The sequence below is a fragment of the Excalfactoria chinensis genome, chromosome 9 (genome assembly GCF_039878825.1).
Source record: "Excalfactoria chinensis isolate bCotChi1 chromosome 9, bCotChi1.hap2, whole genome shotgun sequence".
Taxonomy (NCBI): domain Eukaryota; kingdom Metazoa; phylum Chordata; class Aves; order Galliformes; family Phasianidae; genus Excalfactoria; species Excalfactoria chinensis.
This window is the reverse complement of record NC_092833.1, coordinates 4,630,257-4,654,449: the sequence shown is the minus strand read 5'-3', so window position 1 is coordinate 4,654,449 and position 24,193 is coordinate 4,630,257. Positions and strand designations below refer to the sequence as shown.

The following is a 24,193-nucleotide window of genomic DNA, read 5'->3' as shown; positions in this document are numbered from 1 at the left end:
GCCCCTTCTCTGAGCACACCAATGGCCACCACCTTACAGCAGCTCCCATACACCCTCGTGAGTTCAGGCAGGCCCTTGAGGTTCAGTGGATGAGCACCACAGCAGTCTTTATACCAAGGTTTGTAAAGACCATCATAGGTAATACGCAGCATTTTAAGATTATTTTACTTTCCCCCCCCTCAATCTTCCTGTGTTATAAGGCAAAGAAAACATGAGAAGTCACAGTAACACCAGCCCCTACTTGTTCTAACTATGCTGGTTATCAGCAGCATCCAGAGACCACAAGTCATCTTCTGATGGGGTTCAGACTGTCTGTAGGGTACCCTCTGGGCCAGATGTTGCCCCAAAACCCAGGTCCTAATATTCCCGAGCAGAAATTCACTGTCTGAGTGCTGGTCACCTCTGTCTATTCCTCAAGATTTGGGGCTAATTTGATTGATAACCATCTAAACATTTCCCATCCTCAACCCAGTGCTAATGCTTTCAAATTTACATCCTGAGCTTCTCTATCATTAGGCACTAGGAGAAGAGCAGGCTGAAAATGAGAGGAAATGTCTTATTAGAGCAGATGATCTAGGAGAGAACACTGTGACACAGACTCCAGATTCTTCCTGCGTGACTCCATCAGCACTCCTCATCAGGGCAGGCAGCAAAAAAACAAACCCAAAGGAAACCTCACATAGCTTCTATGCAAAAATGGGTCAGTGACTCCACAGTGCTCATCCTTACTGAAGCCTTCAGGATGCTAGAGGCTTCCTCCCAGCTATCAAACCTGCTGGGTTTGATTTCCCTAGACACGCGCCCTTCCAACAGCCAAAACAGTCCTGAGCTTAAGCTCGTGTTAAACATTCACACTCATAGTGCTTCCTCTTCTCAAGCCCTGCTTGTGAACTCCATTTCTGTGGAATGGTAAGTCCTTACCCATTGTTCTGTAGGCACGTATAGTCACTCAGATGTCTTAACCTGGGGAGAGATGGGCAGAGCAGGAGGAAGTTACATGCCTACACTGCAGTGATCATCAGGCAGCAAAAGGGTTGTATAGAAGCATGCAAGAGCATGAGGCACCAAGAAAGCAGAAGTAGCATAGAGATGGATTGCAGACACATCGACAGCAACCTGCCAGGAAAGAGGGAGCCTCTTCAGGCACCACAGCTTGCAGCTCTCATCCTGGCTCCCAGAAAGACATCCACAGTCCTAGCAGGATTCGCTGGCTGAGTGCTGCCCACCTCTGAGTGACAGACACACCAGAAGGCACAGCTCTCCTAAGGACACCAGTCTGCTGGAGGCCTTCCAGAACACGTTAGCCCAACAGAAATCTGCTCTATCTAGCAAGTAACTACACAGCTTTGCTTCATTAAGAACCCGCTCCTCAAAGAATTTCACCCAACATGCCCATGTGCGTTCTCTCAAAGCACCCAACCCACACAGCGCTCAGGCACCAAAGCTGCCCAAGGCAAAGCAAACACTTGTCGATAAAAGCAGGTCCACTAAGTCCAAAAGCAGATGGAAAGCATTTACAAATTGAAGAATTTCATTAAAAAGTTTAATAAAATACTATAATTCTCTTCACACATCATCATCTCAGTGACCCAGGCACTTTAACCGAAAAGGAGTTTGGCTAAGATTCCTTTTTTCCTCTTAGATGCACATCCACATTTAAGATAAACCTCTCAAATCTAGGCAGCTGTTTGTACACAAAGCATCCTCCCAACCCACCTTACCTCAGAGCTGTGCTCCCACTGCCCCAGGGCAGTTACAGCTCTATCACACAGACACAGCTCCCCACGCACCTCCACACATCTATCAGTGGGGAAGAAAGAGGCATAAATCAAGTACATTTTTCTTGGTGAAGTGTCAGAACTGGACTTGAACAAACGCCACTTTCCTTCCTTCTGTGGCAGTGCTTGGCATATAACTGCTGATCTGCACAAGAGGTGAAATTCACACGATTCCCACACTAGTTTCACTGTATACTTCTCCCACCCTGCCGTCTCCTCTGAGATCAGAACTACTGAACAAAGCTGCTTCATCTTACAAACCGATGATCCAAAGAACAGCTTGTCCAAAAAGGCCACATTATTCAGTGCTTCCCACCACCCAGCATATACGTGCACACAGAATAACTCAACACACTGTTCTTCCTTCCAGCAGAGTTTGGCCTGCTCCATCAGTTGGACAAACCACTTTTGCTGATTGTCCTATTCAAGGCAGAAAACTCTTAGTTATTCATGAATTCACACGTAAATGGCTTGCAGGAGCCATCTACTGAAAGCATACAACTTCATTCCCATGGAAGAGCAGCAGACTCTTGATGTTCAGAGGAAAGCTTGCTGTCATATTTGACACGTGTTGGTAAGACTCCCAGTTTCCAACGACAGACCTCCAGGCTGTATGCTTTTCCTGCTCCTGATGTCATGCTGGGACAGCGTCCTCTGCTCAAGCTATGATAAAGTACCTGGTAGTAAGAACATCAGTGTTGAGTCTCTCACTGGCATTTTTAGTACCGATGAACCCCAAATGGCAACTCGAAACAGCACCTGCTTCGAGCCTCACACCCTAAGGATGGTTGGTTGTGTTCTCTTTTTTTTTCCATAAGATAAAGATCAATAAACTATTTAATCCCTTCTTAAAACTGCTCCTTACACAAGGCTAATTACAGATTGCAAAATACAGATTGCAAGAAAAACCTCTTTCAGCATACTTTTTTTTTTTTTTCTTTTTTTTTTTCCTCTCCATGAGATCTGGAATTACAAATTGTAATTTACTACTCAAAGATGAGAGTTTTGTGCTCAGGGATTCCATATTTTCCTTTGTGTTCTTCAAATAATTTGCTGAGTTCCTGCAGGTAAAGAGCATGTAGCTGTTCAATCTCTTCATTGGTGGGATTCGGGTTCCTTTTTACAGGGATGGGGCTTCCCACTGTAAATCAAACACAAGAGCAGGATTAGCTTCACTGACATCTTCTCAAGAGAAACCACTTTCCCTCCTGTAATAATGGCCCTGCCCCAGCTCACAGCAGAGCCACAGCACAGTTCTCTTCTTGCTCACGGGCCTCATCCCACCTTTCACAAACCCAATTTCTGGCTCTATTTCTCCCCAGCGTTGCTCAAAGTCAGGTGAAATGAACAAAAACTCTTCATCGTTTCAGTTTGATGTGAGAAGAGCAACTGAGGAGGGTTAGCTCGAATTCAGAGCAGTTCACATCGAACATACAACCCCCCGGGCTACAAGTGCCTTGCCATTGGGGCAGTACTCCACAGAGAGTTTAAAACAGCACTGAAAAAATCTCTACCTTCCCACTGTCTTCTGTTCTGAATACTACAGGTATCCAGTGTGAAGGGTGTGCCTCAGCAATGAGCTCAATCGCAGACACGCAACACCGAAGGGAAAATAGGACAGAAGGAAAGACAGATATCCTCCAATCTACACTAAATGGGTACCGCTGCACCTGTACCAGAAATCTCATTGGTTACCTCAGCCCGGCAAGTAGTAGCACTTCAAAACCCCAGAGCCTGTAAGGTGCCCACAAATATCACTCCAGACTGAACACTGTCCACATGTGAGACACTGCATGAAACCTGAGATTGTGTTTCTTCAGCTGGGGCAAGATCTGGAAAGAACATGAAGTAATCCCACACAAGGCCAGAGGACTGTCTCCTCCACAAAATGCTGCACTTAGCTAACAGGAGCTTCCCATGATCTCAGTGTTGTCTTGTTCAATCGCTCCAATTTTGAAAGCTGCTCTTCTTTCATTGGAAATGAATAGATGAACAGAGCATAATAGACCTGATAAAGGTTACAGAGGATCTAATCAACTCTCTGCTAGAAAAACAGAGAGCTAAGAGCATCCCCAGCAGTTTTAAGAAACGTGCCTGAAAATCCCTTTCAACACATGTTGCTGATTCAGATTGGATGGTGTTGACTAAAGGGAAGTGAAGAGCAGCCAGAGCCTCAAAGGGGCTGACTCTGCGTGCTCCTCCTGCAGCTTTGGCTGCCAATTGCTCAGAGGGCTGGCAAGGTGCTGAAATCCAGGTTTAAGATGGTCGGGGTGAGAAGCGGCCTTGGCTCAGTAATACCTTGAGCAAAGGAAATCGCTATCCATCAAACACAGGACAGGAAGCACAGCATCTGAGCCAGTGCCAGCTCCAGGAGGAGGCAGCTCACCGCTACCTGCCCATGTTCTTTACACAGCTAAACAGTTGGGTGGAGCTCAGTGCAGCCTCACAGCTCTCAGAAGCTGAGCTGACACTTCTGAGCCTGCATGGAGCCATAGCGTGAGCCCCCCCACCAGAATGCAGCTTAGAAATAGAGATAGCAAAGGCAAGGGCTTTCAGGAGATGATACAGGATCTACTCTGGTCTTGCTGATTTGTAGCATTATGGTGCATCAGCCACAGGCCACCTCTGCCCTGGCAGGAGCTATTTCAATAATGAAGATTTGCATTGAAGAAGCACTGTAAAATTCAGAGCAGGCAGAAATATCATTAGCTCAATGAAGAACTGCAGAAAATGCAACACATTTGTTCCAGTGCTCTGAAAACTTCATGGCTTCAAATTGAGTGACACTTTTCAGCCTGCTGATGCACAATGTGGGCTTTAAAAATTAAATATCTTCCAAGTTATTTTACTAGGTGCACTGATCAAACATAAAAAGAGCTTCTTTTGTCTTAAACGTATGGATCTGATTCACACTAAAATCAAATCCTCCCTCAGTAAAGGAAGGGCCTTCTTAGGTGTTCCTTATGGAAATGCCAGACGAGCTCTGTTTAGTTTTCAGTAGAAACAGAATGGATTAGTTCAGAATCCAGCTGAAAAAGGTTTACGCACAGTTTGCAGGCAACCAAGTCCTGCCTTGCACAACCCCTACCATAACCTTTCTTTTTTAATGCCATTTAAACAACAAAGAAAAAGATATTCAGTCCTACACTCCAGTGAGAGGAGATGATAAGGATGAAAGCTTTGGGGGGAAGAAAAAGTTCTCTTCCAAACTGCCTGTCAACACGGCATGCATGTTCTTAATTAAATGTGAATGGATCTTCCCATGGGAGGAAAAAAACAACTGCAGCTGCAGGGCCAACCAAGCAGCAGCCTGCTGAAGGCGTGCTCTCCCTTCTCTCCCCAGTACCAGCAAACACCATGTCAGAACCACCCAGCTGCTGCAGTGTCTGCACTGTTTCTCTGCGGATAAGAAATGAAGGTGCTGAGCCTCTTAGAAAGTAACATCAGCGTGCAGAATGCACAGCAGCAGCTACAGAGCTGTGCCAGACCTCTGGTATAGGCTGGACAACCCCTTCTGTTTCCTTGAGGACTGCTGAGACAACAAGCCTGGGAACAACTGTGAATGAAGAATGACTCTTGGCCTGGGACAGAAAGGTGGAAAGGAGAAAGGATTTCCCCCTCTGAAAAATAGATGGGGAGGTATATTTTAGATCTCACGTACTTGTCTTAGGTGCACGGTAACCAGATGCTTCTGTTAGATTTACCCATTTACACAGATATCAATGGAGCACTTTTGCATTTTTAAGCAATTGCAAACGCATTAGAAAAGGCACAAGGAACTCACCAACAGTGTGAATCGGTTGCCTGAAAGGTATTAAGCCAAAACTGTACTGAAATATTCCTCGGGCGTGAAACAGCGGTAGAGCAAAGCCCATTATCTTTTGCAGCTTCTCCTGTACAGCTCTGAGCCGTGAACCTCTGGGGTTTGCAACTTGCTTGAAGAGCTCATTTTCACCAAAGGAAAACACCGGGACCAGATGAGCTCTGTAAAGCAAAGAACAGTGAGGATCCCACACCAGCCTGCATTTGCACTGTGGTTCACACCAGCAACGTGGAAACTTTCCCAATAATCAGCACAGAACTTCCGCAGCTCCAGAACTCATCAGTAGCAGCATTCAACCCTTCTGATACACAGCTGCTTTTTGGCTGCACAGGGGTTTTGTTTCCAAAAAAAGAAGTCATTCACATACAAGTAGCACTGAGCGTTTGGGCAGTATTCAGCTATTTGCTACCCTTTACAACCTTTGATTATTCATAATAATAAAAACGGATGATTATATGTACTGTAATTATGATCTTATCCACTGCTACTTCAGCAAGTCCACTCTTGTTCTGATGTGTTTTCATCTTTGGCAGGCAGAGAAGCCCCGCTGTTAACCTCACGGTGCTCCCAGCTGGGCGATGCCAGAAGCAGATCTGAGCCCTTCTCTGGCTGCTGGCTGGAATAATGCACGCACTTGAGCTCCGCACAGAAAACACGACACAAAACAGACATCCGTACAAACCAAAGTATGATGCCAAACTCCCCCACTGTCCAACTCCCAGTGAATTCCAGACTTCTTGGAGCACCATTCTGCAGCTATTATTTTATCAGGGGTCAGATCATACCCACAGAAATTATACTAACTCACTCCGGTTCCTTCACAGCTGAATGAATTTTAATTCACTTCATGAACTGCACTGGAAGGAAAGGCACTAAGCTGTTCCTGGACTAACTACCCTGGGCACTGCCTCTGAGAGGCAAAAGCACCCCTGTATTTTCAGTCTCAGCAGCAGCATATCCTACAATTAGGGCTTAGTTTGATGAAAATACATCCTACACAGTTTGAGCTTTTAAGAAATGACCAGGGTGATCCTAAGCAGCCTCTGAAAGATGTTTTATTTGCTTTATCTTACTGTCACCCATTCCATTCAGCTTGCACTGCCTGTCAGAAAATGCTTTCTGTAAAATAGCAGCATCACTTTAATATTGCCAAGGTGATTTCCCACAGAGCTCTGAACTCCTGAAGAGGAGGCACTGAGGGCAGAGCTGGCTGTAAAGTACTGTGGGCAACCAAAACCTCTTGTATGGACAAGACACTGCTTTGGGAGCTTCCCAAGCCTGACAGTTCCCAAATACTGTAACTCCCTGTTCCAAATGGTGTCTGCTCAAAGCTTAGTTTCTCCAATGCAGCGCATCACTCAGCTGCTTGTAAATCAAATATTGGAAAGTGTGGTACATACTGTGCTGTGTGAATACTCTATTTTTTACTACAACACTGAGACAAACAGGAAAATCTTGTGGAGCAATAGCAACCCAAGACTGAGATTTGTTCTAATCTGCATGGTAAAGACTGTTGCAAGACATTTATGTAGGAGGTTGTGACAGAGAAATAAGTAATTTCTGATTGTGAAACTAAGGATAAGTTGGCTGATTCATCATTTGTTTCACATTTTTAGGATTTCTTCACTTCATATCAGATACCTGTATTACTCTGGACCACAATGTCGTTTCCAGCAGCACAGACAACTTCAGCTTACATACCCAGAGCACGATTGACAAGTTCCCAGCAGAGGAACCAGCGCTTCTCTGCACTAGCAGTGCAAGAGCCAGGCCAGGGAGCACAAAGGATAACTAACTACTAATAATACAACTACTGGATGCAGTGCCTTTGGCACAGGATCTCAGGACTTCAAAAGCATCATGTCCTGGCATCGTAGTGTCCAACCATACAGAAGTGATATCAGGATTCCCACACTTTTCCTAACAGCTGTTTCCATTGAACATGCTCAGACCTTGACTAACTTGTAGGCCAGCACACAGGGTGATCATGTGTGAGGTGTAGGTAAGCCATTAAGGCAGAGACAGGGCATTATTGCCCTCTCAGAGCGCTCCAGACACTAATCCTCTTTCTTCAAGAGGATAACAATTACTTGAAACACCAAACTCCATAAGGCAAAAAGTGGCCCTTACTGTGTTTTGTAAGTGCCCTGATCTTGTCATCACATGTGGTGATGCTCTTGAAATCAGGAGCATGAAAGGCACAGGAGTATCTAGTTTCTCAATCCAAATCAGCTTAGATGAGAGATTAATACCAGCCTCTGTGAATTGGCAGATCAGATGTATCATGCTCAAAAAAGCACTTAAATATTCCTCTAAAATTTATGATAATAAATAAAAATACTGATGGTGTTTAGGACCCTGTTGGTACCATCAGCAGTTGAGCAGGGATTAGTGCCTAAGCAGGCCTTTGCTCAAAGTCCCAGCTGAAACACAGAAGCGTTGTTTCTGAGTACAAATTACACTAAATTATTACTTTATCAGACAGCAGATCCCTTGTGAGAATTCTAGTGACATTTATAGATAAAAAACTCTTGTCGCTATTCTGTGTCAGAATATTTCTAGGAAAAAAAAAATATAATCGACCTCAGCATCCTACATGAAAACAGAGCGCCCTGCTCAGAGCCCACCTTTCTTCCAGTTAATGGTTTAAGAGGAGCGTTACAGGTCTGTCGAGGATTAATATTGGTTTTTCACTGCTTTCCATGCTGTGTAGAACACTGAGCGTCTGATAGCTTAGCAGAACAAATTGAAGGTTCCACACCAGTCCAGCATTAATAGAACTCATACTGTGTACAACGTGCTAAAGATATTAATACCAGCTCTGTTAAGTCATACATTCGTGGATGTTTGATAGGAAAAACTAAGCTGGCTTCTCTTGAGATCCACCCCAAATATTTCCAGAAACTTACTTTTGTAAATCTTTAAAAGAAATGATTCAGAATGCAGTTGTAAAGATATCTTCCTGGACCGTACTTTACAGTGAGTTAATGGAACAGGGCCCAGCACTCTTATTTACTTATTGGCTTCAAACAATAAGAAAACTCTGTCGTAATATCGCTTCGATATACAGAAAACAGAATGGTTGCAGTCAGCAATAAAATCTGAGGTTTACTAACACTGTTTCACAACTCTTACTTTTTGCTACTGCAATATAGAACAGCTGAAACAGATCACCAAGATATGCTAATAAGTCCACCTACTGCTCACCAATTATGAAAGGCAAAAGGGATTTTTCAACACTCACAGACTGGATCTAGGTGCGCAGACTGGCTCTTATGTCAGATATCCACACGTACATACACCAACAGTTCTTTCAAATTCTAATTCTGGGTTTACTAAATATAGTATGTACTATATTTAAGAGTCTGCATTCAGAGTGCACCTGGTGGGACAGCCCAGATGGGATACGTACCCATGTTTCAAGGCCATTTTAATGAAGCCCTTCCTCTTGAGGATGTTCAAAGTCAAACTCCCAGGATGAGCATTCAGAGATTCCTCTGCTCCTCCAATCACAATGATGGATGCATGGCCGCCTTCCGTGTTATTCAGCACGTATGAGACACTCTCCTTGGAGGCAGAAACCATTCCTTTAGGAGCAAACATTTCAAGAGTGATTCATTACAGCTTCATTTGCAAGGACTGTGGAATACATGAAATATTTTTAAATAGCGTCTAAGCGATGTTTCTAAACATTTACAGCATGTGACAAGAATTTAAAGGTTTGGGTTCAACCTCCTCATTCTACAAAAGATTTGGTCTTAGGTCTACATCCTTCAGTTTCAGGGTTAGGAGCTAAAATGATGTGCCTACCACAGCAATCTGAGATCTTCAGGGAAGAGTATGCCATTTCTGCCCACTTGACTCAACTCACTCCCACATTCCAAGGAGGACCGGACAGCTGAATTGCAGCAGATATTGCTGGGGCAGCAGCTAAAGCCATAAAGCACAGAGGGCTTAACAGAATGACCGGTGAACTTGCTAACTTAAACACAGATCTATGGTGCCAAGCTGATTCCATTCTCTTCAGAGCTCTTAGCAGCAGCTTCACTTTAGGCAGTGGCACAGCAGCATTAGAAGAAGCAGGAAAGGCTCAGCTGTTTCAGCTTACGATGACTACATCAGCTTATTCCCTAGTAACCAGGACCTGCCACTCAAACTTATTGAGGCTAATCTCTTCTTGCTAGAATAGCAGTACTTTCCTGGTGCTGCTGCCACACTGATACTTCTACTCAGAGGCACACTGACATGAGCCCACAGCATTGACTCAGACCTGGCTAAAAACTTGATACACTGAGAAATCCCCTTTCTAACAGAACTATCCAACCCCTCCAAAGTTTCTTTGTGCCATAAATGCTTACTGAAAAGGCTCACAGTGGAACCACTCACCCAGAAGCCACGTTTAGTTGTATTGTGTTGAATTAATATACTCAGTTCCTAGAATAAACAGCATTAGATAAAATCTCCGTGTGTTTTTTTCCCCCCACTTTGTGTGTTTTTTGGTTGGTTGTTTTTTGTTTGGTTGGTGAGTTTTTGTTTGGTTTGTTTTTGCTGTGGTGTTTTGTTTGTTTTGGTCTGGCTGTTGTGCTGTTTTTACAGGGCTTCCACCAAAACCTGCTCTTTCGGATGCTGAGTGAAGGCTTCTTCCTTCTTTCTCCCATTAGAGACATTACAATATGAATTACAAACATCTTGCAACAAAAAAAACAATGATTGTGATCTAGTTTTCAGAGTTGGCTACCAAGAGAAATAGCTTGCTACTGGAGCAAATTCAGAGCACTCCATAAAAAAAAGCTATTTGCCACATATACCTTCACAGTCACTTTTACTCTGAAAAAGGCAGCTGGCCTGAGCCCTGCAAGTCATATGAGTGATGCTCTTTCACTAACCAACACGCACTCTCTCAAAGAGAAAGCAATGTCTTTCCTTGGGACAAACCCTGCTGAAGTGGAGGCAGGGCACTGCTCCCATCGCACAGCAGCTCAGCTCAGGGAGGAAAAGGCTGGGGAAGAAAACAGCATGCTACAAACAGGGCTCTCAGCACCATGAAGATTCTGCAAGTGTTTCATCATTTGACTGATAACCTGTATTACACTGAAGGGACCCCTTTGGTTTATCAGCTACAGACCAGTGAAAAACAAGCTAAGATGCTGACTATGATGCAACATGTTTTTACTTGAGACGTTTCTCATCCAGCAGGTAAATATTTATTTCTGTAGGTCATGTAAACTGACTTTCAGGCTAAGCAATGTTTAAATTCGTCATCTTTCATCACTATCTGTCTCTCAACTTTACAAGTCTGAAAAAATCCTCTAAAATCTATCTATCTATCTATCTATAATTTTCTTTTTTGCATGAAGAGGCATGCAGTGGTAAACTGAAGTAGATGTAGATTTGCAATTCCAATATCGGTCTAAACATTCTAGGTGTGTTTCCCATACAGAGCAAATGAACAGCTTGTCTGAAATCAGCATCTATGTTAGTCAGGACTAAGAGCTGGCTCTGCCTCCCAAACCTTCTCTTGCCCACTGCACTGTACTTTCTCAAATGCCACAGTTCAATGAGTTTACATGAAATAGCTCCTCTGTTAAACCACTGTGCGGAAACCCTGGTCAGAGACAGAACTGCAGTCCTAATTTCACTACACATTTTTCTATTTACTAATTGCTATTGCACGCTATTTTTGCCTTTTATTATTGCATTGCTAATGACAAGCATGACTCCTTTATGACAAGTGCTATACAGAGCAGTGACAAAAAAAATGTCTGTCTTTACAGTTTTGTCTTTACAGTTTACATCTCTGCTAAAAGTACACAGATTTGAAATGTGGGGCCTTACTCAGAAGTAAGTAATTGACTTTTAACTACATCTGTTTGTACTGAGTAGGACTTTAAGCTTTACAGGTGAGAGATTATCCTCAATTTGTTTTTCAAGCACCATTGCACAATGACTGAATTACACTATACCTTCACACGCTGTCCTCCTCTTGTAAATAACTGCTGCTTACTACCACTGTCTCTCAGTAAGAGGAGAGACCAGCAATTTGTTTTCAGAAAACAAAAAAGGCTCAGTAATACGAGTGGTAAAAGAAAAAACCACAGTCCTACAGTCCTGACACACCCCAGTGAATCTATCAGAAGCTCTGTAGGAACCTTTAGCCATACACACTCCTGACTTCCCAACCAGCAAAATTTCCTTAGTGTCAAGGTTGTTTCTGTGCAAGAAGCACGGCCTCGGGCTAATGGCTAAACCAGAAGTTCATAAAGCCTCTTTAATTCAATTCCCCATTTTGAGAAGCACTTACTAAATCGTTCATTCTCACAACTCATTTAGGGTAGGATGAAGGAACAGCGATTGCTCAAAAGCCACCAAACAAGTGCCAGAGTTCAGCAAGGCTGAGCTAGGGCAGGTTCTGAGGTTTGGAACAGCAGGGTGGGGAAGGGAAAGGGAAGCTCTGGAAAACAGCTCTGACCAAAGGGTACAGAGGGAGCCTGGAGCTGCTGTAGGCTCCATTCCCCTTGCCTGGGGAGCAGGCGACAGACTTGACATGTCCATTCAGTCCCAGGCTGCCTTAGCTCCTGCTCCCCTTCCTACCTTCTTGCCACATCTAGAAGTAATAGGCAGAAAGCAGCTTGGCAGCAATACTCTCATGATCAGCAATTACTTGACCTATAATAGTTTATTTGCTCTAGCTAAGATAATGCCCTAAAAGGATATAAAAGATAAAGAGATATAGTGTTTGACCTCAAGATTTCAGATTTAATAATTAGCACTAACACCCAACAGTTCTCTTAGAAAAGCAATTACTTTGAATCTGTTCCTGCCGTAAAGCTGTTTCTTTTTTGCAATGGATCAGTTGCATCGTGTCTGCTCAGACTTCCACCATTATCCATTAGAAATAATGATACATCAGACAGTTCAGCAAAATCAACAAAGCTCCTCGAAAACTTCAAAACCATTTTGCAACCAGAATTGAGTTCCTCACGTAACAGGTCCCGATTGGCACCAGCGCTGATAAGTCTGAAGTGAAATTACTTACAGTTCACAGGTCAGGACCACACCTTACATTTGAAACAAGAAGGTACAAAATGCAGCTAGAGTTAAGACATTCAAGACATTCAGTCTGCTTTTACCTACCAGCACTCATGACATATTCTCTGAAGAAGGGGCAGCCAAACCAGATGGGCATGATATGAAGATATGGAGTGAGTCCGGGAAATAAATTCTTGAAATTTGGACCCGTGCAAAAATTCCCAAAGGCTCCAGCCACCAGAACCCCATGAGGGTGAAAGCCAAGTAAGTAGTTGTGCTTTGGATCCAAATCTGAAGTTTTTATTAGCTGAAGAAGAGAGAGAGCGGTGGACATTTTAATACTTGCATCACAGCTATTCTGAAAAACAACAAGGCATGGAGACCGCGCATTGACAGACTGACATCAAGTGCAGGCCAACAGCTGTTCAAGAAACCTTTTACCCACCTGAATGGGGAAGTATTCCCTGAAGTAAGTCCAAACAGTCCAGTTCCTGACCCACTGCGACCGCCTGCCCCCAGCGCGTGGCGTTTCCCAGTCCAGGTACAGCCACAGCAGGTACAGAACACCAAGGAACCAGAAGTTGCCCAGAATCAAGAGCACGAATAATCCACAGCAAAACTGCCCTGCAGGAGATGAAGGAAGACAAAACAGAAATCACAGAACTATTACTAATCACAGCTGTAGGACTGCTTGGTTGGTTATTGTACTCAATGTACACACACTGAAGTCAGCTTCTTCATGTTGTGGGAAAAAATAATACAAAAATAGATGCGATATTCCAGAAGTTGGCAGAAGAGATGCAAAGTGGAAAAGGGCTGCAGCAAGATCTTGTATTGATGGGAATGGTGGTGGGCAATTCTTTTCCCTTTCTGCTTCTTTATTTCTCTGCCTAGATCATATGGATGGTACTTCTCCCTACGAAAGGTGCTCTGTTGCTGACCAAGGAGAAGCACTAAACAGGACCAATATATCAAGAGGTTCCATTTCTGTCTCTGAACCTGCAAAAAGACACTCACCAATTCTATGGGGACACAGTAGCAGTTTTACTGCCCGACTTTCAGACCTAGATAAATAAGAATTGTGGCGTCCTACAACATCAATACACACAAAATATATCATACAGAAACAGGAAATCTCCCTACAGAAATATTACCTTTGTAGGACCAGCAGAATTCTGTGCACTTGCAGCAAAGCACACAGATGTGGGCAGCCAGCTAAAACCAGGGCAGCAGAATGTGCTGCTGTCTGCCCTGCTGTACACCTTACATCAGCTGCTTACTTTGGCTTCTTGCAAGCAAAATGCATCAGGTGCACAGATTAGCGTAATTCAGCAGATGCTAAATTCCAGGTGGCCCTGGCTGTGGCACTGTCTGTTCATATGACAGCAAGAAAAACAGGACCTAGTCCTTGCTGGAAGACTCAACAGGCAGAGTTGTATCAAACAGGCATTATTCTGTGGTGCCTTAGAAAGCAGCCTTTTAAGAAGCATGTTGTATGTCTCACAGCTGATGGTCTTTCATCAAGGCAATACCCTGTTGCTTCCCAAAAGAAGCTGAAACAGCCTGGGCTATTTAAAGAGAGCGGAGCAAAAATGTCACAGAAGTACAGCAGCCAGTAATTTGACAAACACAATGTAAATGTTGGTAGCATTTATAACTGTGAAATAAGCAAACAAACCAACAGTAGCAAACCACTTGTCTTAGTTAAGATGAGCTTCATTGAATATTTTCCCAGCAGAGATTACTTGGGAGCTGAAAGCTGACAGCAGATTCCCTGTATCAGGGAAGCAGGTTTCGAGCTGTTGAAATCAGAGCCTAACTTGGCTTATGGGCACTCCTGCATTTCCACCAACCTTAGTACTTATTTTTTCCTGAATTTCTCCCATCTCATCCCCTCTTTTGACCCTCTCTGTGCCTTCAGTGTAGAAATGGATATATTGTCATGGGGCAACTGCTTACTACTGCAGAATGCAAAAATGGCAAAGCTGCTGGTTAGACTGTGTAGGAAAGGGATGCATATTCCTGGAAGGGAACGAGCAGAAGAATAAGGAACTGCATTTGCTTACAGGAAAGGCCAGGGGACAACCCCCAGCCAAAACTGAAGCAGGATCAAACATCTCTGTTGTGAAGGATGCTCCACAGTTGTTTCAGTAGAACCAGGACAGAAGGCTCCTGCTTCTGCTTAACCTCACACAGAGGTACAACTCAGCAAAACCTGAAAAATACTACAGTTGAGATGCACAGACCCTCAAAGTGGTGTGGAAAACCCCCCAGAAAATGGCAGCAAGTTCTAGGAAATACATTTACCACTGGCCAAGGAATGTGGGTGAAGGAGGACACTCACTTGTACTTCTGAGGGAGAACTCACTGGGAATCCCACCCTGGCAACACTTCAAAATAAGCAATAGAAGGATTTGGAGGAACAGCCCTTATCTTATTCTACGAAGAAGAAATTGTGAAATAATAGAAATTTCCATGAGTGATAATCTGGACAGGATACCAAGGGTCACAGATTACATTTGAATAAGAAGTTTCTAATTGCCATCAATTAATGAATTTCAAGTTCTCATGAGGAAGTTAGTGTTTATATTCCCTAGCCTTCCTTTCAGAAGCACTTTTGGCTCAGTGCAGAAATCACGTGGCTTTTAAGTGCCAGTTACCTAGCCAAACAGTTGAAAGGGGCCTTGGATCAAAGCATCCTTGCTGTGAAAGCTAATTAAATCAGCAGTGTGAAGTACTAGATAGCACTGTTTAATACCATGCAGACAAACATACAGTGGAGACTAGCAAGCTCGCTGCTTTGCTTTAGCTAGAACAAAACTGGAGCCAAGGTTACTGCATAAGGTATAGGGAGTTGAATACAATGCCAGCACTTCCTAGAGCTCAGCATCTTGTAGCACAAAGCCCATTTATTACTGCACTCACAAGGAAATATGCAAAGCAAATTCCTTCTACCATGCCTCCTTATTATTTCAATGCATTAACTCATAGCAAGATGAGTTAAACACTGATGACTCAAAACCAGTGAGCCTGTAAACACAAAACCTGTATTTTAGCCTTCAGAAAAGTCCATGAGCAATCACTTTAAATTCACAAATTCAGGAAAAAGGTGAACAACATGGAATCTGTCACTTGGCTGTATCACTGCCCCCTCCAATGTACTTTCAGTGTACACTGTAAGTAACTTTTGAATGAATTTGAATTGAAGCTTTGAAAACATTTCAGTGCTGTTTTGAAGCAGTGGGTGGAAAAAAGAACAATATGGATTAGAAGACAAATCAATACTGTGAGACTCCCAATGTCTGGTTTGCCAGCCAAAGCTGGGTTAGTGACTTTAAGTTCCTTTTCCTCCGTTTCCCAAATTCTAACATAGGGATACCATTCTGCTGTGAGTCTGATTGAAAAAAATCTGTATATAGTGTTAGGTGGTAGTACCAGCAGCTATCCTGCCCAATGATGCTTGAACACCTGATGTTTCACTCATTAAATAAGCCCTGAGATTGCAGCAGCAAGCGCCAAATCCATAAAATGGTTAAATAGCACAGAGATAGGAAGTAGGCAACCAGTATACTGGGTTGGTAAACACAGGCAATCTTGGCAACTGGAAGCCCCAAATGCATCTGCAGTTACTAAAGAGCTGAAAATGCTTGAGCAGTATCTGCTGTGAGGGCCCCCTCACAAGAAGAAAAGCCTCCCGTTGGTCTCAAAGCAACAACAGTTCATGTCCAGCCAGTGTAGGCTCTCCAGAGCACTGCAGTAATCAGAACCTTCAGGTTGCCTTCCAAAGCAAGGCCACTCACAATGAGCTCTCTGGGCTGCAGGATGGTTCAGATGGTCTAAGCTCTGCTGCAGATCCTGCTGTAACTGCAGCACCTGCATGCCCTTAGCAAAGCTTCCTGAAAACACACCGTGCTGCTGCGTCTTCATTTGAACCTCATCCCTCAGAGGATGCAATAATCAGGACATCTCTATGCCACTGGGATTCCAGTCAATAAGTACACTAGTAGAGATGTGACTTTTAATACTTATACTCTTCTGGGCTCTGAGTATGCATGCCTACCAACACAAGTCTAGCACAGAAAGCAAGCTGAAAACCTCATTTCTTCTGTGGCCACGGGGGGAAAATAAAGATAGCATCTTCTTTAACAACTGCATTGACAGTACCTACCACAGAACAGACCTTTCCTCACCTCTAGTCTTCAGAGCAGCAATGCTGCTGAGGTGTGTGTGAGCAACAGAACACTGGAGGGAACGCAAAAGGAGAACTGTACGGCAATCTATTAGTCCCTAATGAACACTTTTTTCCTCTCTACTACCTCTCAAGGTAATGCTGATAAGTTGATATTGTCATTACAAATAATTTCTCCCTGCTTATTGGATGCTTTTGTTAGGGAAAAGAAAAAAAACAACTTCTGGAAGCACTCAAGTTACCTCTAAATACTAAAGAAAGAGATAGGAAGCACAGGAACTTGCTGCCACTTTCTACCTGCAGCAGATATGGACTCCCAAACAAAACTTACATCTGCAGCAAAAAGAAGGAACCAGCTAATTTACACTAATAGCACTGGAAAGTTGAAATCCACTTGGATTTTGTAGCCATCTTCAGGACAGAGATGACGAGGATGTCAGAGTTTGTTGAATAGATGACCATCCCTTCTTGGTGTATCGGTCACAGTTCAGAGCCACAGTCACAGGGTATCTGAGCATTCCTACCTAATGAGTTGTATTTCAACACTACACTGATAACAAATACAAATCCTCAGATGCCAAGGTTTGGAAGGTTGGTTTAAAAGCTTGAGTATCCTGCAATTTGGTTCTATTTTCAAGCAAGCCTATCTTCCACTAGCAAACACTGATAAACTAGAGATACGGAGCATTAGGCACTATTAGCTGTTAGACAGAGCAGTCTGGATACCGTAAATCCCTCGGTTACTAATTACCAAATCCTGAGACAGCATGCCAAAGAACACATAAGTGTACACACTTCCTGCATCTTCTATTCCTCCTTAGGCAATCAGCGTTAGTTAAGCTCACATACAGGTTGCCATACTAGATGGCCACTGGTCTGACACAGCACAGCCATTTTTCTGTTCTTATACACACACACAGACATGGCTAAATTCCCTCCTTAAGATGCAGGTAACAGAGCTAGCATTCTTAGAAATACCAGTCAGTCAGGCATCAGCAAATACCCTGTTATTCTGTGATCATACATCTGTCCCTGCCCGAGGGTCAGCAATACACATCCGGGACAGATGAGTACAGAGGCAACAAAACAAGCACGCTATCAGCCAGCTAGCCAGGAAGAGCCCATAGCTTCCAGAGCAACTTGTTTGTTAAAGAGAGAAAGAAGAGCAAAGCTTTGAAGAATGCTATGGTGGTTTTGCTAGCCAGCTACAGCTGATGAATCAGTTCAACACAGGGTAACAAAACATCAGGACATGTTTGGGGAAAAGGTTATTTTGATTTCTGTATGAGCACATCACACCACACACCTGCTTTCACACCACTGATTGTTACTCCAGCAGCAAGATCTCACTATGTAGCAACTGTTTCATCACTCTATAATTTTGGGGAAGGCAGAGCCACAACTCAAACTGTCTCTGGCCAAATTCAGCTAAGGGTGTCTCATCCTACATGCACATAAATTCAATTACTAGAGGACAAGGTATATACATCAATATACACCGATTCCTTTGGCGTACTGTTTTGTGGCTTCATGCATATTCTAGCTTTTATTATGTATTTATTTAGTATTATTATTTTGCAATTAAACACAGGAGTGCACGTGTAACACTCACTTCCCAGCTCCCCGGTAAGGACAAGCCCAGCCCCACCACTGCTGGACCTAGAAAGTAAACCATAAAAGAGATACCATATGTGCCTCATATCAAAACTAAATCCTGGTACCTTGTCTGAGGATTGAACAAATTTTATCCCTTTCTTTCACTGCTTATTCTGTTACTTGATTTATGTATATCAGAGAGGAAGAAGAAGAAGACACAGCACTCACAAAGCAGCACTTGAACCAAATTTAACAAAAATAATTTATTTTGCCTTGAAACAAACACTTAGATCTACCTCCTGCCCAGGTAACCATCTCCTACTGATATGAGCTGAACCTCATTCACAGACGTGCAGTACTGTGGCACACAGCTAACCTCTGTAACACACTTAGGGACTCAGTTATTATGTGAGGAACAGAAATCCCACACCAGTTCTTAGTGAGAGAAGATCAGATGTATGGTTAATTGTAGCAGAATGCATTCCGTTAAGATTCTTAAGGAAAAGACCGCCAAGCTTAAAAACAAAGATCTCAGAATCACAGAATACCCTGACTGGGAAGGGATCCTCAAGGATCCTCAAGTCCAACTCCATGGCTCCACTCAAGACCACCCAAGCCCAACACCTGAAAGCAGTGTCCCAGTGCTCCTCAAACTCTGACAGCTCGGGGCTGAGCCCACTGCCCTGTGGTGCAGTGCCCAAACCTTCCCCCAGTGTGGTCACACAATGCAAAGCAGAGTGGGACAACCCCCTCCATTGCACTGGGCCTGATGCACCCCAGGGTATGGATGGCCCTTTTAGCTGCCAGAGTATACTGCTGGCCTACATCCAACTTGCTGTCAACCAGAAACCTCAGATCCCTTTCCACAGGACTGCACAATCCCAGGTGCAGAATCCAGCACTCGCTCTTGCTAAATTTCATGTGGTTGGCAATTACCCAGCCCTATGATTTGTCAAGATCTCTCTGCAAGGCCTCTCCACCCTCAAGGGAGTCAACAGCTCCCTCCAGTTAGCACTGTCTGTAAACTTATTACAACTTCAAGCCCTCTGTTCAAGCAGTTGTTGGAAACATTAAAGAGAATTGGCCCTAAAATTGAGCCCGCACCGGTAACACCCCTTGTACTCATTGCCTGTCACAATTCATTTTGAGAATGGGTTGTAAGATGGTAGCAATGCAAGCTCTCTGCTCTTGCCCCTAGTCAGCCCAGCAGCACTAGCAAGCTTGCAGATCTCACTTCTCCAGGTGCGGATACCAGCACACAGCAACAGGCACTGCACCAGCCTGGAGTCAGACCTGCCCTGAGATTGGCAGCCCCTGGCCAGGCCAGTGATCAGTAATTACAGGCATAAAACTGCATTCACCAAAACTGTATCTTGCAGGTTTTTGTTGCTGTTGTTTTTCCTAACATAGTCTGAAATTGCAACAATTCATATATCTGCTGTTTCAGCAGCGAAGCACTGACGATTTGACATTAAGCTTCAGCCTGAAGCTCTTCTGGATATGAGAACAGCAGATTTTGATGCTTTGGTTTCCTAGACTCCAAGATGATACTTTTCTTTTAAAGGCAACACCCCCATTTAGAACACTTTTCTCTTTCATGGAACTTAACCTAAAACTACTGTAGCCTGCTGCACTTAGAGTGCGTGAGAAAGTAGCACAGAGCAGGAAACGGTTAGACTAGCTCCTAGATACAGCTCATAGTATTTCAGAGTTCATTTTTGCTTCTGGAGTCATGGATAACCAACAGAAGAACCAGGGCTACAATAAAAACTTGTTTTTTTTTTTTCTGTTTGAGGGCAAATTTTGGCAGCTTACATTACAGAACAGGAAAGCACAGGAACTTACACTCTGCATTTTAAGGAGGTTCCTTTTGTTTAATGAAGTGCTGTGTACATCTATACAGCTTTTCAGAGGCAGAGGCATGTTTATTCTGCCTACGCTCTAAAGCAGAATACTTTTGCAGTACAGACCTGGGCCAGGCCAGTAAGCAGAGCAAAGAAGCAGAACTTACCTGTCCTTTGTTGACTGATTAGTTCTTTCTACAAGTGGTGATAAGCAATTGCAAACTGAAGATTCACAGTGTGAGGTAACTGTTGCACACATGTGCTTCAGCCCAAACTGCCCACAGCTTTCAGTCTTAGCAAGAGGGCATTTTCAACCACACTATGAAAACCATGCAGCAATGCAACAATGGAACCCTGGAGAGCAAGGAGCAAAGACCATCACAAAGCACTTTTTACAATACAGGTAGGTACTCTTTAAATAGAGTCCTAGCCAGGAAGACAAAAAGCAGTGCTGTATTTCCAGAGTATATATCCAAGTCAAACCATGGATTCAACATTACAACAGACTCAAGTTCCCCTTACAGCACCAAATCACATATTCATATCCTGTTTCCCCAGATTTCAATGCTGTCTTTACCTGGTTCAACTTTTGTCTTTCCAGACACTAATTTTTAGAGTTCTCTAACTTTGCCTATTCATTCTACTGGGCTATATTTTTTCAGCTTAGGCTGAATAAGCACATCCTAATGAACAACCATTGGAAAAAAAAGCCAATACTCTATTTATTCGCAGTATAATATCTATAATATAAACTATTAATTACCATCTCGTGTTACCTGGACATTTTTATGTGAGAAACACTGAACTTACACTAAAGCCTCCCCTAGTTCAAGCCACACTAAAAAAACAAGCCCCCACAATAATAATACCCACTCAAACACCACCCCCAGCCCCACTATCTTCCCTGCGATCAGTTCACACAGTATTCCACTTGTGCCTGGGTATTTTCTGCATGACCTGTAAGCATCACTTTTGAACTCAAGAACTTAAGAACTCTTTCCTCATCTGGTAGCTTAATGAGAACAAAAAGGATAAAGGACAGCTAAACATAACCACAGTGCAGAACGTTAAGAACAAACCCATTGTTTTGGTTCTTAACGTTATTTAGGATTCAACCAGGTGACCTTTTCCTGGAACCAAGTGAGATTTTTTAACCCTTCCGTTCTGACTGACGCGTGACTGAAATGGTGCACCTATAAAATGACAGAGACGCTTCAGAAAGCTCGAACAATAAGTGAAAGTACAGGCAGATAATTAGCAGCACCTGTTCACCCTCTTTTTGAGCATTGGCAAACAGTTTCAAGGCCAGGCTGGATGTGGCTCTGGGCAGCCTGGTCTAATGGTTATATACATATGTATGATGGTTCACTCACTATATTCAATGTAAGCAGCTATAAGACCACTTCCTTGCTGACTTTCCTTGACACCTGTTCCCAAGCAGCACTGCCACCACATACACTGGGATGAAATTTTTCTCCCACTGCTTCTTGGCATCCACTGTTTTATTTAAACCAGAATAATGAGATACGCCAAGATTTAATTCAATGATACAGACTAGAAAGCACAGACTATTTGCAATGTAGCCACAGATATAAACAGGTGGACATTATATGTCCAACCACATTAAATTATAGGTAACATAAACTAGAGAAATGCCAAGGGTAAGTCTGTAAAGATGTTCCATATCCTCCATGCTTCCCCAAATACACAAGTGATTTGGGCATGGTCAAATAACCTTACAACAGTCTGAAACACATCACACCTACATCTTAAAGATGGCATATTTCAAAGACATACAAGCACATATATTCCCTTTATCCTTGCAAATCCTGAAGCACTGAAGCATTCCAGGGTTACATAGAGTTGGTCACACCATACTTTAAGTCAGGTCTGCCCCATAAAGTACTCACACAGAGCCTTACTAATCTATATGGGCTGGGGAGCTGGTCGCAGAGGATTACGGCTCAGCTTACCTGATGAAGTGACTCATTTTATCAAGTTGCAGATTAACTACCAGATTTGCTGTTGCGTTCAGTGATGAGAGTCTAGCAAGCTATTAGCAAAGTTCTCTACAAAACAATTGGAAGAACAAGTTCACTAGGTACGATTGTTAGGATTTCTTTCTTGAAGCAATATATTACCGAGCAGGAGGAAGGAGAAGATCCACTGCAGCACCGCGACGGTCTGGATCCTCCTCTTCAGAGGGACGTTGATGGGAGCGAAGCGGACCTTCATGCTGAGCCGCGCGGGCGCCGAGCGGGATCAGGGCTGGCACGCAGCGCCCGGCCCGCACCTGCCGCCTCCCGCCCGCGCCCCGCCCGCCGCCGGAGCTGCCCACGGCCGGCACGGCTCCAGCGGGCGGGGCCGGGCGGCGGGGCGGGTCCCGGGGCCGGGCCGGGCGGCGCGTTCGAAAGGCCTTCCGGCTCCTCCGGGCCGTGCGCTCGGCGCTGCGCTGCCCGCAGCCTCATCGCCCCGTGCGGAAAGCGCCCGTCCGCACCCACGGCTGTCTCTGCGCGGGCACACAGCGCGCCTGAGCCGTTCCTTCCCCGCTACCCGGGCACCTCCGCTCACGCGAGGCGGACCAAGAACCGGAGCCGGCTCCGTGCTTGGTTTTAACGCCGTTTTTAATCGAGCCCCGCGGTAACAAACACCCAGACCGCAGCCAACCCGCCGCACCGACCGCCACCGACCAGGCTGCGGAAGAGGCGCAAGGCCCTCAGCCCCGCTGTAGCTGCCCGCCTCTCCGCCTCCCCTCTGGGCTCAAGCGCGGGCGGCGCTGCTGTCAGGCACTGCGCGGGGCGCCCTCACGCGGCGGGGTCCTCGCCGTCCGTAGCGCAAGCGCGCAGCGTGCCGGGCGCAGCCATGCCGACCGTCAGCGTGAAGCGAGACCTCCTGTTCGAGGCGCTGGGCAGGAGATACAGTGAGTGCGGCGGGCGCGGCTCCTCGGGCTCAGCGGGGTTCGGCGAGGCTGCGGGGCGCTCGGCCGTGCCGACGGCTCGGGACTGCGTGCTGCAGAGCCGGCGTGCCGGTAGTGACGCCCCGGAGCGGCCGCCGTGAACACATTGCGGCCAGAAGCACGGCGGCCGCTGAGGAAAACGCTGCTCACAAAATGCGACTTTTATCCCTTTTTGTTTTCAAAATCGCCGTTTGAAAACGCCCCCAAATAAACACAAAACGTAACAAAAGCTGAGATCTGCTTGTAAAGCAAAACTCCATTTATGATGATTATTTTTTTCTTCGCAGCCGATGAAGAATTTAACGACCTTTGCTTCGAGTTCGGTTTGGAGCTTGATGAAGTTGTGAGTAGCGTTGTGCTTGGTTGCTCAATGGGGAGACGCAGCAGCCTGACAGCACTTGTGTCTGTGCGGATCCGTGGCACATCCCTGGCAGCGGGTTCCACAGTGCTGTTCTCAGATGTGGGCAGGCCTTCAGCGTTGCCATCTACACATATGGCCCACCAGCAGGGTTGTCAACCTGAAACGTCCTCATATCTCTGCATAGTACTGCCCAGAGAACATAGCGTACCCTGTGTTCTTGTTACAAAACACCACTGCCATCAGCTGCATTAACACAAGTGGTTTGAATCCGACAAGAACGACATCAAAAAAGTTACTGCCTTAGGAACAAGAGACCCTGAGGTGGCACACTGCCGTGGCTTGGGAAGTTTGGCTCTTTGCCTCCCATTGTTAAGTCTGGCCAATTTAGATAGCAGCATAAGGATGGCTGTAGGCCATATATTAGACATACTTTGAAAGGTACATTTGGCCATATTTTGTACACATTTTTGTGCGCATTGCCACAAGTACGTTTGTCCTAGACAATCCCATTGCAATTAATGCATTTTTTTTAATCCAGGTTTTATACTTGTGAAAGTGTGTTGACCCTACAGTCTGAATGCACACAAGTCTTGAGGAGTACACCACATTTTGTCCTT

The 24,193-nt window shown here is 44.6% G+C and overlaps 2 protein-coding genes across 2 annotated transcripts in view; one reads left to right on the top strand and one right to left on the bottom strand.

The window, feature by feature from the left end:
• Nucleotides 1-1,527: 1,527 nt before the first annotated feature.
• MOGAT1 (monoacylglycerol O-acyltransferase 1) lies at nucleotides 1,528-22,624 on the bottom strand. The gene is made up of 6 exons (XM_072344433.1): nucleotides 22,401-22,624; nucleotides 13,076-13,254; nucleotides 12,736-12,937; nucleotides 9,014-9,188; nucleotides 5,563-5,762; nucleotides 1,528-2,919 (listed from the first exon to the last, which is right to left on the bottom strand). The coding sequence occupies exons 1-6, from the start codon at nucleotides 22,492-22,494 to the stop codon at nucleotides 2,765-2,767; spliced, it is 1,005 nt and encodes a 334-aa protein (XP_072200534.1). The 5' UTR covers nucleotides 22,495-22,624; the 3' UTR covers nucleotides 1,528-2,764.
• Nucleotides 22,625-22,935: 311 nt separating this feature from the next.
• FARSB (phenylalanyl-tRNA synthetase subunit beta) overlaps nucleotides 22,936-24,193 on the top strand; it is a 33,851-nt gene continuing 32,593 nt past the window's right edge. The window contains exons 1-2 of the mRNA XM_072344432.1: nucleotides 22,936-23,179; nucleotides 23,503-23,558. Coding sequence (XP_072200533.1) covers nucleotides 23,122-23,179; nucleotides 23,503-23,558 — 114 coding nt within the window. The 5' untranslated portion in view covers nucleotides 22,936-23,121. The remainder of the gene's footprint in view (nucleotides 23,180-23,502; nucleotides 23,559-24,193) is intronic.

Excerpts from the sequence above, each read along its gene's own strand:
- MOGAT1 (XM_072344433.1), bottom strand. The coding sequence starts at position 22,494 with ATGAAGGTCCGCTTCGCTCCCATCAACGTCCCTCTGAAGAGGAGGATC. Across the intron at positions 12,938-13,075 it reads GGGAATACTTCCCCATTCAG|CTAATAAAAACTTCAGATTT; the intron begins GTGGGTAAAAGG and ends TCTCTTCTTCAG. Across the intron at positions 2,920-5,562 it reads GCAACCGATTCACACTGTTG|TGGGAAGCCCCATCCCTGTA; the intron begins GTGAGTTCCTTG and ends TTTGATTTACAG.